Genomic DNA, 16,223 nt, shown 5'->3' on the forward strand with positions numbered 1-16,223 from the left:
CCGCCCTGGTCCTGGAGGACTAGGGACCGACCCGCGCTGGCGCTGCAAGTTCGCGCCTCGGGATGGGGTGGGTGGGGCCCGCCGCGTCGCCATGGCAACCCGGCGGCGCCCTGAGGCCGTCGTGCTCCGAGCTGCCGGCTGGACCCCTGGGACAGCGCCGCGCGCAGGTAACCGGCCCTGGGACGACCGCATCTTCCGGATGGCCGTGGCGGCGCGGGACTCCCGGGGGCCGAGAGAGACCCACGGGCACCGGGACCCGCGGGGGTTCGCACGGGGTAGGGGTGGTGGGGACCGCGGGGTCCCCGCGTGGCTGCGGCCTGTGCCTCGGTTTTCCTCCCACTCCACCGATCTTCTAGTTTCGTGGCTTTCCCGCCTAGTCCAGGCGCCGGACCGCCATTCCGATGCAATTCCTGCGGTGGGGAAGTGCTGTGAACTGACAGCCCCCTCCCCCTCTTCCTCCTCCTCCTCCTTCTCCCCTTCTTCCTCCTCCACTTCCTCTTCCTCCTCCTCCCCCTCCTCCTCTTCCTCCTCTCCCTCCCCCTCCTCCACCTCCTCTTCCTCCTCCTCCTCCTCTGCTTCCTCCTCCTCCTCCCTCTCCTCATCCTCCTGAGTGCCGGGATTGAAGGCATGCATCACCATGCCCTACCCAGAAACAGTTTTCGATTGGTGGCAGTCTTGACTATTGACTAGTATGCTTTGCAGAATTAAAGTATTAAAAAAATACTGATTGGTTAAAAGTATTTCAGTGTAGAAGTCTGATAAAGCCTTCATCTGTCTTGTGATCACCACCATTCCCTTGTCTAAATCTCTTACTGATCTCATGTCTAGCCCTGAGGTCAGGGGCAGGGAAGGGGGTTCTGCTTGTTTTACACTGGTCTTCCCTCCTCTGCCCCCTCCCCCTCAGGTATGTAGGTGGTTCTCACACAGTAGTTAGGAGGAGCTGAAGTGCATTTTAATGCTTTGCCCGTTTACCATCACAGAAATTTTTTTTTTTTTTTTGGTCTTTTTGAGACAGGGTCCCCCTGTAGCCACAGCTGTCCTGGAACTTTCTGTGTAGACCAGGCTGGCGCGAGTGCTGGGATTAAAGGCGTGAGCCACCATGTCCGGCACAGAATGTATTTTTTAACTAAACTTCATCATTGGGACAGACTTGTATGTGTCCTAAGAATTAGTACTTTAAAACAGCCCTACTTGTCAGGAGGCATACCAAAACCCACTGAGTTCTTCAAATTGCTTTAATTATGTATATGTGTGGGGTGGGGTATGTGCATATGTGCGTGTGACTGAGCAGGCAGCTGTGGAAGCCAAAAGAGGGCCTTGTGTCCCCTGGAGCTGGAGTTACAACCGGTTGTGAACCAACAGACTGGGTGCCGGGACCCAAACTTGGGTCATCTGCCTGTGCCTAGGCACTCAATCACCGAGCCATCTCTCCAGCCCCAGTTTTTAAACTCTTTGTCTTACATTTTATGATATATTTATTCTACAAAACTCAAAAAATGCCAAAGAAAGACTTTAAGGGCAAAACTTTATGCTTAGGGGCTTGTTCAACCACGGTGGAAAACCTGAGAATCTCTGGCAGGCGATCCTGGGAACAGCAGTTCTGTACAAGCCTGTGGCAAGGTGCCAGGCACCAAGCTGTCATCGGAGCTAATGGCAAACAGGTACTGGTTCCAGCCGGTATAGTGTGCATATTTTAACTGAACGCTTAGCCAGTGTCCTAAGTGCTTGGGGACACTTGAACTAGTGGAGGCCTGCCTTTCCATGTCTATGGAAGCAAAAATCACCATACGCAGAAAAACCCATACTAAATGGTTTCCCAACAGCAGAAATCTCGTATCTTATATTAAGAATGGACGCATTTTAGAAATTTCGATCTTTTCCCTCCTAACAGATTATAAAACCCGAAGTATAAGCCAGATGTAGAAGTTTCTTGACATGGAGAACCAAGCCCATAATACAGCAGGGTAAGTGTTAGAGAAATGTCTATTTAATAAGCTAATAACTATGCCACACAAAAACAATGAAACATGAACTTTGAGGTCTCTTGTTAATAGAAGAATATGCCAATTGTTTCTGGTAAGTGGACTGGGGGAAATTTCAAACGACTTATGAAGAATCTATTCCTGCGAGTCTTTCAGACGTTAATTCTGGAAGATCACACTCTCGGCATCTTAGGTGTAGGACCCAGACTGGCCGTGGCTCTCACATTCCCGCAGCACAACACCTCCTGGCCAGTTTGTGCCTTTGTTAATAGAAGAATATGCCAATTGTTTCTGGTAAGTGGACTGGGGGAAATTTCAAACGACTTATGAAGAATCTATTCCTGCGAGTCTTTCAGACGTTAATTCTGGAAGATCACACTCTCGGCATCTTAGGTGTAGGACCCAGACTGGCCGTGGCTCTCACATTCCCGCAGCACAACACCTCCTGGCCAGTTTGTGCCTTCCACGCGGTACAGAGTGCCCCTCTATCCCTGCTCTTAAGGCTGACCGTACTTTTCCCAACATTCAAGTACAACCTCACCATAGACTCACTTCCACGACACAGCAAGAACTGGGTATTTTCAGAGCACATTCACCACGATGGGAAATGAAGCAGATTCCTTTCACATTTAGTTACCTTTCCCACCTCTTCCTTGACACCAGCACCACAAAGATTTCACTAGCCATTTGGCCACCAGCTAGCCTCAGAGCTGGGCGCTGCAGGTAATGCTCCTGAGCCCAGTCTTGACTGTGGCTGCCTTTGGCAGGAGTCACAACACTCTAGGTGACTGCTCGGGACATGGCCTTTATATCAGGCTAAAGGAAAGCTGCACAGGTCTAAATGATGATCAGATTTTTGTCCTACTGCCTTACAAATGCCAGACACCAGTCTCATTGGCAAAAAGACAATAGGATGTGTTGTAGTACAGCCTGAGGTCTGAAACACACATACACACACTAAAGAGGTTTAAAAACCTTGAACTCTATGTCAGATACTCATCCAGAGAGAAGCAGACAGCGACTGGTGGGGTATCTGTCATCTTTACTGAATGATTTCACCTCTAGGCCCATAGTGGTTGCTTCAGCTCCAGTCATCAGGATTGTGCTCTTTCAATCATGACTGCGCCTTTTAAAAAAACTGCTCTTTTTAAAAATGTATTTGTGTTGTGTGTGTGTGTCTGTGTGTGTGAGTGAGTGAGTGCTTTGTCTGAATGTAAGTGCACACATGCAGGCAGTGCCCTTGAGGTCAGAAGAGGTTGTTGGATCCCCTGAAACTAGAGTTGTGGATAAAAAATGTATTTGTGTTGTGTGTGTGTGTGTCTGTGTGTGTGAGTGAGTGAGTGCTTTGTCTGAATGTATGTAAGTGCACACATGCAGGCAGCGCCCTTGAGGTCAGAAGAGGTTGTTGGATCCCCTGAAACTAGAGTTGTGGATGGTTGTTAGCTGCCATGGGAGTGCTGGAACCCTGGTCCTCTGCAAGGGCAGCCAGTGCTCTTAACCTCTGTGCCATCTCCATGACTGTGCTCTTAGTGAGGGGAAAGGAAGGGCAGGAGAGAAAGACTTTTTCTTTGGGAGTGTCACGAGAGGCAGCAGGTCTCACCTGGATTCACTATCACTGGCCAGAACTCAGTGTCAGCGAGCTATAAGGCTTGGAAATGTGATCTGTACCTGGACAGCGTGTGTCCAGGCACAGCTCAGAAATTCTATAATACAGGGGGTGCTCCATTGAGGATGGCTCAACTGAAATCGCCTTCCTGAGTGTGCAAAGCAGAACACATTTGGTAGAAACCATCCTTCGGGTTTTGAATCTGGATCTTCTCACAGATCACTCTGATGAGGCCAGTGGACTGAAGTGCCCAGTTAGCCACACGGTGGAGAGGGTGGTGAGGGCGGACAGGCTTCGCCCCACTGCGGGGCACTGAGTGCTGAGTATAGATGCTCAGCTCAGTAGGATACTCAGTGCATTGTCAACCTTTGGCACTTTCAGTCATGATGGGCCTGTCCAGACATAACCGCACTATAAGCTGAGGATTTGGAGAGGAAGAAGAGTGACTGCCGCATCACCTGCAGCCTCTGCCAGATGTCCAGCTGATCAGTGAAGGAGGCAGGATCTGAACTGAAACATGTCCAGTTCTAATGTCTGAATCCTTTTGCATTGGGCTGCCAGGCACAGCCTGCTTAGAGCTCACACACAACCAGGGCAGGATTTGAGCATGTCATGGGACAAGTGTGACTCAGACACTAAGAGCTAAGACACGGATTGAAAGTGTCATACATGACGCCAGGCATCCAGCATTAGATGCTTTCACTACTGCAAATCTGAGAATCCGGCTGATTCTCTCCATTCCTTCTTTGGAGAACAAAGGTGTGGGGTACTGAGTGTTAAGCCCTGTGAGACTAAGGTTGTTTAGAAACAGTGGTCCTTAAAGAACTCAACATTTAGTGGAGAGCTCTAGACCAGTTCGGTACAGGGTAGTTACAAAGCGGAAATTATTGAGCATACCTGAAGGGTACCCTGAAGAACGCCCACCCCTCATGGTATGCACATGGTCTCCAGGGCACAGAGGCAGCCACCCTCAAGCTGTTAAGAAACCAAGAACAATCTGGATCATTCACTGAGGACTTGCTACAAAGTTGATCAAACCATCTGTCCTCTGCACGCAGTAATGTTGCTTGGGACAGCTTCTATTCAACAAATACTCGGCATCTACTGTGAGCTATATACCTCATAACACCGTGTAAAGGAACATATATATCAAATGCTGATGTGTGTAATATAAAGAGTCATCTGGCTTCACACCACTGTTACCAAGACAATGTGTTTTGTTCTGGTCCCCACCCAGTTTTCCACACCCAGAGGTGGCCACTATCACCTCTTTGGACAGGTAACTCTCCCAGAGCCGTTGGTGTTTAGCTCAGTATTTTTACCTTTTGGTAGTAAGCCTTTGACAGCTGCGCCGTGTCTCCGGCCCAGCTCAGCATCTTTAAATAACGGGCTTCACTGTTGTTTCCTGGTGTTTTCATTTTAGGCATCAACTGCGGCTTTTACACTGGATTTATTCAGGCCTCCGCCTCCACTTTCTCCCGGCTCCCTCCCCTCTCTGTTGTGCCCCCACCTCACACTTTATTTCCTTACCCCCGCTGCACTGTGGTTTTGGTAGGATCATCATCCCCTTTGCCCCTCACGGCTCTGTAAAGTGGTATTCATCGTGGAGTTTTACTGTGACCATTTTCCCTTCCTGTTCAGAGTCCTTACGTCCCAGAGTTAATAATTCTAGCATCATGAATTTCTGCAGTTTCTTTTTGAAGATCACTTTCTATTTGCATCTACTCTGTCTTCCCTGCCCTGTGCGTTGCTTTTTCTACCCTTTGGGGTCCTGGACTGTCTAGGAGTGTTGGACAGGAAAGGTCTTGGGGGAGTTTTGTGCACACTGCAGGCTCCTGCTGACAGCAGCCTTCCTTGTCTGGCCATCTGGACAAGGATCCTTGAAGGGCATAGCTCACCTGCTCCAGCCTTTTGGCTGGTCAGATCCCAGAGAGCCCTCCTCTGGTCTCTGGTCAGGATATAAGCTCACTTTTGAGGGCATGCCAGGATCTGCGGAGAGGGCTGGAATCTAAGCTTCAGTGCAACGCCTGACTTTCCTACCCATTTCTCACACTTAGGCTCTGCCTTCCCTGTGTCTGGTGTTCCCCCAGTTAAAAGCTGTCTGCTTTGTGTTTTTCAAAAACCATGCTTCTGGCCTAATGCTAGGGAGAGAGCCCAGGTCAGCCCTGAGTAGTGTTTCCTCCTCATTTCAGACTTCCAGAGTTGCCAATCTGGATTCTCTTATTAGTTACTTTTTTCATTACTGTGACAAAATACCTAACAAAAGCAACTTAAGGAGAGGGTTGGAGAGATAGCTCAGCAGTTAAGAGTGCTGGCTGCTCTTCTAGAGGACCCAGTTCAATTCCCAGCACCTACGTGGTGGCTAACAACCATCCATAACTCCAGTTTCAGGGGACTCTAATGCCCTCTTCTGACCTCTGCTGGCACTGCATGACGTGTGCACTTATACACAAGCAGGCAGTACATTCATACACACAAAATAAAAATAAATATTTTTTTAAAAGCACTTAAAGGAGTGGTTTCTCTTGGCTCACAGTTTGAGGCTACAGTCTACCACGGAGGGGGACTCCTGACACAAGGATCGTGTCGCAGCTGGTCACGGTGCATCTATTGTCAGAAGCAGAGAGAGAAGAACCTGGTGCTTGTCCTGCTCTCCTTCTACAGACTGGGGCTCCAGCCCATGGGATGGTAATGCCCACACTTATGGTGGGTCTTTCCCGACTCAGTTAACCCTTCTAGAAATTCCCTCACAGCCGCGCTCAGGGCTCGTCTGCTAGGGGAGTCTGGCTCCTCTCAAGTGGGCAGCAGTGTTATCCATTACACATTGCTACTTGGCTTTCTGTGGCTCCTGTTATTTTAGCCCCTGTAGTGTTAGCTTTGCAGTTTAAATATATCCATTTGCTTCATTTTATTAGGATTTGGGAGCAGAGCAAAACGTGTGTTCATCTTTGATCCAAAGCCTCATTTCCTGCTGTTGAATCTTTTACAGTCTTTCATTCTGTGACTCACGCCTTAGCCCTTGAGCCCCTTCATAGAAACTTGTCAGGAGCTCCCTAAGATCGAGATGCTACTACGGGACCCACCAAACAGGTCTCATCCTCCGTGAAATGTTTATATTCAAAGAAGAAAGTCAAATGAAAATTAAAGATTAGCTTTGCACACCTGAATTCAGAAAAGTCCTTGAAAACGGGACTCTCTGTGTGTAGTCTTCTTAACTCTCAGGCGTCCTTTCCCCTGAGAGGTGCTCCTGCAGGATCTCAGCTCTTTTTTGGTGCCTTAAATACAGTTTTAATTACAGTTTTTTTAAAAAAAACTACTTTTCTGATACAAATCCCTCAACAGGGAATTTAGGTAACTACATTCTTTTTGTAGATTGAAAATTCTTTTTGACTGATTCTCATGGCTTGGTACAGATATCGCCCTTTACCCACGTTCACATACCCACTTCTTACCAAAACAATCAAATTTAAAAGCTTTTCTAACTGGGTGAAGAAATTAAAAGAAATAGACCTTGAGCAAAAATCCTAATGTGTGATGGTGGATTCTGCAATGTTAGCCTGGGTCTGATGGTAGGAATTGAGTTGTGATTCTGAAATGAAGGAATAACATTCAGGAGGAAGAGAGGAAGAGGAAATAAGGGAAGTTTCCTTTGAAAGATCAGCTTCTATTAACTTTAGAAAAGGATTTAAGGGGCTGGAGAGATGGCTCAGTGGTTAAGAGCACTAGTTACTCTTTTCAGAGGACCCAGGTTCGATTCCCAGTACCCACATAGTGGCTAATGTCAGTTATGCCCTCCCTCTACTAAACTCAAGAAGCAGAAAAAAAAAAAAAAAAAAAAAAAAAAAAAAAAAAAAACAGAAACAAAAATGAACGCAGCAAGAACAGCAGTGACTGACCAGTGGCATCAGGACTGTGAAAACCCGACGGCTGGCAGGTGATTCTGTGCTCAGCAGTGTGAGTCTTCTCCCTCATCACACCCTGACAGGGTGGGGTTGCAGTCAGAGTGGCGGTGTTTTAAAGAAATAGTGTCAAAAGCAGGAAGATCACATATGATACCGCACTCAATGGACCAGAGGAGGAGAGTTCAAAGTTAGTTAGAAATGGGGTTGTCTGAAAAGATGAGAGCTGTGATGATTGTACAGATCTGGCTGAGCTTTAAAGGGCTTACCTTTTAGCTGTGGAATGCATGGGCCATTGGCTTTCGTGGGAGTGGCCTTGTGGTGAGACTCCACTGTGATGGAGTCTGGGGGGTAACACCTGGAATGCACGGTTTTCACCCTCTGAAGTAAATGAGGCGATGTCTTCAAGTTAATGGGAACATTTGCTGCTGTTCTCACAAACACATAGCATAGCTGTCCTTGGAGAACTCCACTAGCTAAGCCATGATGCAGGGAGGAACCACAGTGCACGCAAATGCCAATGTGTGGGAGACAGGACAGAGCCAGTGCCCAGCAGGGGCCATGCAAAGGCCTTCCAAGCCTTCTCCACAGCCTGATAAAGGAAAGCGGAGGTGCTGTATGCAACTTACATTTTCAAGTTATGCCACTCAAAATAATTGAACAAGAAAACTTTGGCTAGTCAGTAAAACCACCCTCTCATAAAGGACAGCTTCTCCGAGTGTCTACACCGAGAGTCAGTGCCCATGTAGCTCAGAAAATGAAATGAGCACTGAATGTGGCTCAGTGGTAGAGCGCTTGCCCCACATTTGTGAGTCCCTGGGTTCAAACCCAGTACGTCAGAGAAAAAAGGAGTCAAGGTAGGCTATGAGACATGAGTGACCTGGGAATATCCGTTCTCTTTTCCAGCATGTGCTCTCAGGGGAAGTATACACACACTTACAATGGCAAGCTTAGTCAAGATGCTTTGAGTGGTAATGGCACTGAGGCCCTCACCTTGCAGGGTTAATGGAGGCCACTTAGGAAGGTACTCTGCCCTCCCAGTTAGGGTGAGGTCAGTCATTGGGAAGATGGAAGGAAACCCCACCTAGCAGGACTAAGGACGCCCTCCGTCCAAGTGACAACGGAGGCCCAACCAAGAACCGGAACTTCCGGCATACAGCAGCGCCTGCTGGGGCATCGTCAGCACAGGCCTGCTGGAGACAAAACTCAAATAAGGTCCCGAGTCATAATGCAAGGCCCTCACAGATGAAGTTTGTGTATTTCTTACGGTGGGTGATTCAGGCCCACATTGGTAGGAGCCTTGTGGAGCTTATAACTTAGTGGAAGAAGACACGTTACAGAAGCTGATACATACATATATGCACATATATGTGATATGGCCTATAACATGGATAATGCCAAGATGTGTGCTGACGACTGCTATGAAGAAAAATGAGGCAGATTATAGGAATTGACAGTTACAGAATAAATCTGACAAGCATTTGAAGGAAGACCTAAAGAAAGCGAGAGATCTGGGCACATGGACATGCTGAGGGTCCGAGTCCCAGGCAGGGCGATCAATGCAGCCAAAGCTCGGAGGCAGGAGGACACTGCAGTCTTCAGTGATGGAGAGGCCAGTGCGGCTGGAGCCGGGGGAAGCGCGGGGAGAGTGGGAGGAGATGAAGCAGAAACACCAGCTGGACTTGAAGACACCCAGAAAGGCTCAGCTGTCCTGTGTAAAGTGGGAAGTCAGAGACTTTGGGTCAAAGTGCATTTTCTGACTTTTAAAAGACCCACTGGATGGCTATGCCAGGAGACTCCCTTAGGAGGTTTTGAGGAGGCAGAAAAGACAGGCTCAGTGGCTGCAGGAATCCATGGAGGGAACGGGTAAATGAGGTTGCGGGAGGCAGAAATGGTGAGGGAAGAAGAGCGTGTACTGAAGAGCTGACATCATTGAAGGCCTTGGGTCAGGCACAGGCTGTGTGAGCAGTGATGGTTCAGCCACCAGGAGAAAGCTGTCCTTTACAATGGGAAGAGGGGCAGAGAAAGCAAACCTCTTAGGCTGCAGGAGAAGACCTTTAGGAATTACCTGCGTTTGGAGCCCAGGTGTACCACGGGGCCCTGGCCTCGTTTGGAGCCCAGGTGCACCACGGGGCCCTGGCTGCGTTTGGAGCCCAGGTGCACCAACGGGGCCCTGGCTGCGTTTGGAGCCCAGGTGTACCACGGGGCCCTGGCTGTGTTTGGAGCCCAGGTGCACCACGGGGCCCTGGCTGTGTTTGGGGCCCAGGTGTCTCATCTGCCTCACTGTCTTCAGCAGGTGACTTTGTGGTTTGTGGACACCTTCTGTTTGCAATAAGCTGACCTGTCTTCGGCACCACCTCTCCCTTCCAGGTAGTGGAGAGAAGGACAGTGAGGGAACCTAACGTTCAGGGCAGTAAGCACAGCTGGGGTTCCCACAGATGCCAGCTCTCAAAACAAGAACTTGACAAGAATAATTAGTGTAAAACTGGAAAGACATGTGCTAGTTTCCAGTGGTTACCAAAACAAATTACGACAAACTTGGTGACTTATTCACCAGAAACTTATTCATTCATAGCCGAAAGGCTATAACCCCAAAATCCTATCACTGAGAGAAACTGGGGTGGCTGCCAGGCAGTGCCTCCTCTTCTCCCATCCTCAGTGAATGAGAGTGGAGAGGGAGGCACTCCTGCCTCGTTTCTGATTTCAGAGGGAAAGCGTTTGGCTGTGCGCATCGATGCTGGGGTCATGTTGACACTTGTCTTTTCCATTCCTGATTTCCTCAGAAATTTGGACATGAAAGGAGGTTGAACTTTGTCAAAGGCTTTTACTGCATTTATTGAGATGATCGTGCAGCTTCGTGGGCCTGTTTATGTGCGTTATTTTTTTGCCTGTATGCATCTCTTTTAATAGCGTCGCAGACGTGTTTACTTATATCTCGTGGCCCAGATTTCATCATATAGTCATGCTTAGCTCCAAGGGGGCCTGGGAAATGTAGGCTTCTTTTTATGCTTGGTACTTTACCATTCAAAGCTGTTAGTGTGGGAGAACACTAGCATGGATATTGGGTAGGTTAGGACTATCATTTCTGTTACTGTAACAAAATACTCAAAGCTGGATAGTTTATGAAGAAGTTAGGCATATACAGCTCAGTTTTGAAGGTTAGAAGTCCAGTATCAGCCCTACCTGCTTGTCTCTCCTGAAGGCCTCCTAGGAGGTGACATCCTAATGGCTGGGGAAGAGAAGGAAGCCAGGGAGACCCAGGGCCAGGCATTGTCTTTAATGTCATCCTCACAGGACCTACGTAGAGTCCTCAAGAACTGTATTAACCTCTTCCCAGAGGTGCCACCAGTGTCCCATCATCTCCACCAGGCCAGACCTCTAAAGGTTCCCACACCTCTGCTTCACCACACTAGGGACCTGCTTCCAGCCATCTCCACACAAGCAGCAGGTTACTGCAGGCACAGGTGAGGATGACCCCAATCAGGTTGGCCAGAAGTCCTTAGACTCTAGGATATGGCCTGCGGACAGTCAGGAAGAGCTTTGATTGCCAGCAGTGGGGAGCTGTTGTGTGAGTCACAGTAAGACCGAGTGCACGGGACCCAGAGCAGGTCTGAGGAATAGGGGTAGCAGTGTGTTTAGATGCATGAAGTTTTCACATCCTCCAGTGCCCTGTGGAAATGTCAGTGGTGAATAATCAGACACCATTATGGATGTAAGTGCTCAGGCCTGTGGCTACAGACACATTGGAAGCCATCACAAGCTGGCAAGTGTTCATCAGACAGTTCCAACATCCAGAAAATAGAATGGAAAATATGTTTTATTGATGCCTCGTCCTCTGTGGTTTACTGAGACATCTGGCTTTGATGTAGCTAGGAAGGGTGTCTTCTTCATGTCTGCTGACGTCAGACCCCTTCAGAGGGACCTATGTGTTGGTGGGGGTTGGCTGGCAAAGCCCACTTACTACATGTGAGGATAAACAGTCATTACCAGTTTCATCCTGGTTTCTATATACAGTTTACAAGGACCAGGAAGCTTGTGTGCTCCCCTGAGAAGGGCCAGTGTCTGCAAGCCCACCCTCACTGCCCACCCACCGCCCCATCTACTCATAGAGAGGTTGTTCGCAAGGTGAAAGTTATTACAGATATTCCTCCTTTTAGGAAAAATATTTAAAAATTTCCTGTGCACAGAATTCTGCTGAAACATTGACAGGGATTCTGTGGTTCTAGCAGAGCATTCCATTTCCGTGAGTCTCCCTTTCAGGATTATGATGGAGGCTTTGGGGCAGGCCTCTATAGGTGCATGTAAGCACCCCTTTTTAGAACAGTGAGGTTTACACCACCTCTGCATCCCAGCCTTAAGCTTCTTACAAATGAGAGAAAAGAATAGATGGATTACGAGCCGCCATCTCACTCGGGCACTAAAAATAGGCATTTGCCTCAGCACAGACTAAGAAGGTGCTTGACAAGAACACACCTGAAAAATAGTGCTTTCTGTGATTCAATAATTAATCTTGAAGGGAACCATGAATCTGACCTGAGGGACCCTAGGCCAGCACTTTCACCGTCTTATTGAAGGGGGACGGGGGTGGGGCCGATTGCACTGAGCTCCGGCCTCTGTCAGGCAGATTCTCCTGCACCTCTGGAGCTCCAGTGCCATGGTCTTATGTCTCCGTGTGCTGCGGTATCCGATGCAAGCCACCCTCCAAAGGTCAAATTATATGCAGTAGCCTGTTAACTCAGGAAAACAAGTCCAATTTATTTCAGAATGAGGTTTATGAAGAGAGTTTGAAAAGGTTAGGCCTCCTTAAGATGACCCACCAGCCCTGGGACTTGTTCAAAGATCATTCTGTGTCCTTGAAGGAACTCACTCTTTTCTGCCCCCCCCGCCCCCCGCCGGCTTCCATCTGTTCGGTAGCCTTTTCTCTCCCCCAAGCTCCAGACCTGTTTATTCACATACTCCACCATACCCTGCCAGGTTAAACACACTGTTCTGCTCAGAACCCTGCCACAATTACCATTAAGGCACCTTTGCTTTCAAAGGTGTCTTGGTTTGGGTGACACATTGTGCAGCCACCAGAGCCCTCAGCTGATGAAGTTCTGCCTTTTAAAAGCCAGGACATAAAGCCAGGCGTGGTGGCTCATGCCTATAGTCCCAGGACTTAGGAGACTGAGGCAGGAGGATTGAGGCCAACCTGGGCTACATACTGAGTTCTAGGCCAGCCTGAGCAACAGAGTGAGATTTTTGTCTCAAAAATCAAACAACAAAAAAAGAGCCACTGCAACAGGAGCCGCGAATTTCCAAGAATGTGGGTGAGCGCCGGGTCACCTCCACACACCACCATGAGTCTTCCCCAGGCTCCGTCTTAACTTATAATTCTTTGTATTCACATACGGCGTTTCTTTACTTAGGTGGTATTGTGTGAGGTGGTACAGTGAGGGCTTGGTTCATGTGTACAGGAGGTAGAGTTATCAAGATTGTAATTAGCATATCTAGCACCTTACACTGTTATCATGGTTTTGGTTTGGTTTGTTTTGGTTTTGAGACAAGGTCTCACTTTGTAGCCCTGGCTGGCCTGGAACTCAGAGATCTGTCTGCCTCTGCCTTCCTAACCCTAACCCTAACCGTCACGCCCAGCAACTTTTATCATTTCCTAATGGTAAATGCATTTAAACTAGTCCAGTCTAAACACTTTGAGAGGTATGGTGTTTGTGGCTTATACCATGTGCTGCACTGTGGAACACTTACCCCTCATCAGCACTGACCTGGCCACCAGTTTCTCTCCCAGCCACCCGTGTCTGGTACCATCATTCTGCTGTCCATGGCTATGAGAGCAGCTGTTCAGAGGCCACATCTGGGCAGGGCTCAGTGCTCGTCTTTGCTGACTCATCTCTCTTCATACACTGTCCTCCAGCTCCCTGCACGTGGTCACTAATGATGGGACCTCATATTTTTATGGCTGAGTACTATTCCACTGTGTCTGTATGCCACATGTTCTCCCCATCCAGCTGGTGGACATTTAGTTTCATTCTGTGTCCTGGCTATTGAATAGTCATGCATTTAGGGTGTGGGTGTCTTTTCAACATGTTGATTTCATTTCCTTTGAGTATAAGCTCAGTAGAGGGGTTGCTGGGTCACATGGTGGTTTTGTTTCCGGTTTATTGAGGAGCTTCGATACATGGTAATTTCCATTCCCACCGGCATTGTACAAAGTTCCCTCTACATCCTAGCAGTTTCTTTTTTATAACAGTCACTCTTGCTGCAGTTCTCACCAAACAGCCAAAGCAATCTTGAGCAAAAAGAACAAATCAAGAGTCATTATCTTTCAAATTACACTACTAAGATAAAGTCACCAAAACAGCATGGCATCAGCATAAAGAAAGACACACAGACTGATGGAGGAGTGAAGCCCAGAACAGTTCCATCATTTACTGCCCACTGAATGGTTATGAAGTTGCTGGAACGCAATGGAAGGATAGTCCTGTCAATCAGCCATGCCCAGGAGACTGGACGGCACATGGAGAAGAAAGAATCTAGACTCTGACCAAATACAAACAGCAATTCCAATTGGATTAAAGACGTAAATGTAAGCCCCAAGGCTTTGAGATCACTAAAAGAAAACAAGGGAAATGTGGGGACATTGACCTGGGTGGTGAGTCTTTGGGACAGGACTCTAAACCCAGGAAACAAAACCAAAAATTAACAGGTGAGCTTAAACTACAAGTGAAGCAGTCACTCTCTAGTGAATTACTCCCACAGAAGTGAGACCTGAAGTTTAGATGCCTTAAGCAGACACAGCCCACCCAGCTCCAGATCTGGAAAGGACTGAGTATTTCCTTTTCTTCTTCTTTTCCTGAGGAGGGGCGAGTTGTTGGGAGGGTCCACAGGAGAAGTAAAGGGACATCCTTAACACGGCCTCAGCTAGGATTTGGCCAAAGAAGGCACAAGGAGGAGACCACACATACCAAACTGTGAGGGAGACTAGACCAGCGCTTTTTAATTTTAAATTCAGGAGGTTTAAGAGCAGAGATTCATGAGTGAACTGCTAGAATATGTCTCTGAAAAGCCAAAGGAAAGGAGGCTCACCAGAACACTATGCACCTGAACTCTAAAAGGAGTATCAAGCCGACAGGAAGCTGAGTTTCACCAAACCTTAGCTGAGCTGATCCTGGGAGAAGCAGCTATGGCCCAGGATTCTGGGATGCCCAGCCCTGAGTGTGCACGCCACCCCAGCTCACACGGTTAGGTCCCTGTGTGCACACCACCCTGGTTCACAGGGTTAGGTCCCCGTGTGCACACCACCCCGGTTTGCAGAGTTAGGTCCCCGTGTGCACACCACCCCGGTTTGCAGAGTTAGGTCCCCATGTACACACCACCCTGGTTCACATGGTTAGGGCCCCATGTGCACACCAGCCTAGTTCACAGGGTTAGGCTGCAGGTGCCACAGGGGAATGTCGCAGAGCTGTTCTGGGGCGTTGGCATGATTCTTTGCAGAGGTTTTCACGTTTTTGTGGGGAAAAAAAAGTTGCAATATTAATTAAATGAATTAATACTTGACTATAAAAATCAATGGCCCACTCCCACCTGGGCACTTTACAGTGGAATGCCATAGGGCTGCATTTATTCTGTCCCATATGGCATGTTATGTTATATGCATGGAAAATAGATTCCATGTAATTAAAGATACATACATATGTGTTTATTTGGTGCCATCCTATATTGGAAATATTCAACTTGGTTTTTTATGCAACTTTAACAGGGGCTGGCAATTAAGAATCGGTTTTAAATTGAAAAGAGACTTCTGACTTTGGAACACTATCGGCACTGTTAGTTAATTTCCCTGTTGCTCTGCTAACTCAAACCAAAACCAACTTGGGGAGGAAAGGGTTTATTTCATTTTGCCCTTCTAGGGCACATCCCTCTGATACAGGGGAAAATGGTTTTTTTTCTTAGTCTCATTCATAAAAGAATTTAAGAATAGATGCAAACAGAAGCTTTAGGATAATTTTATTAGGATTTAAAAGAAAAATCCTCAGGGCAGACAAGTTATAAATCTTAGCAGCTTCCCTGAGGAGAACAGAGGGAAGAAGGAAAAAAGCCATAAAGCCTGTTTAGAGCCAGCATAGAGGCCTGACACATGGTGGACTAGCGGCTGCATGGTGGGCAGGAGGATCTCTGCAAGTTCAAGGCCACCCTGGTCTACATAGTGAGTTCCAGGCCAGCTGGGGCTACAGAGAGACTGTCTCAAAAAGATGAAAGAAAGAAAGAGAGAGAGAGAAAAAAAGAGGGAGAGAGAGAGAGAGGAAGGAAGGAAGGAAGGGGGATGGAGGGGGCAGGAAGAGGGGAAAGCTCAAAGGAAAACATACCTAGAAGAGACTGAAGAAAAGCAGAGGTTATACTTGTTAGAAATATGAGCTGAGGTACAAGGACCCCACCAGTACCACACAAAGGACATGAGGATGAACAGAAAATGACTCAGCAAGGCAGATTTTTACTTTTGCAAAAACGTGTATTGTGCATTGTGTAGTCAGTGAGATCTGGCACAGGACCTGGAGGCTTGGTAGGTTTTATCCATGATGCAGGAGCTCTGGGTCTTTCCCTCTTGGTTGGAATCTGATCTCACAGTCTTGCCTGGTTGATGTTCTCATTTGTCTCTCCATTGCTGTGACAAAACACTCTGACCACTACCAACTTGGGGAGGAAAGGGTTTATTTATCTTACATCTCCCGGGTCACAGTT

The 16,223-nt window shown here is 47.9% G+C and overlaps 1 protein-coding gene across 5 annotated transcripts in view; it reads left to right on the plus strand.

Moving 5' to 3' along the window:
- The first annotated feature begins 6 nt into the window (after positions 1 to 6).
- Deup1 (deuterosome assembly protein 1) overlaps positions 7 to 16,223 on the plus strand; it is a 72,963-nt gene continuing 56,746 nt past the window's right edge. For 2 of the 5 annotated variants that reach the window (XM_029558679.1, XM_029558681.1), the window contains exons 1-3: positions 7 to 167; positions 1,892 to 1,964; positions 6,125 to 6,276. In XM_029558679.1, coding sequence (XP_029414539.1) covers positions 6,269 to 6,276 — 8 coding nt within the window. In that variant the 5' untranslated portion in view covers positions 7 to 167; positions 1,892 to 1,964; positions 6,125 to 6,268. Of the gene's footprint in view, positions 168 to 1,891; positions 1,965 to 6,124; positions 6,295 to 16,223 lie in introns of all 5 variants that reach the window. The other 3 variants (XM_008823096.3, XM_029558682.1, XM_029558680.1) reach the window with 2 other exon arrangements.

This window comes from Nannospalax galili, unplaced genomic scaffold, assembly GCF_000622305.1.
Source record: "Nannospalax galili isolate Female #2095 unplaced genomic scaffold, S.galili_v1.0 scaffold469, whole genome shotgun sequence".
Taxonomy (NCBI): Eukaryota; Metazoa; Chordata; class Mammalia; order Rodentia; family Spalacidae; genus Nannospalax; species Nannospalax galili.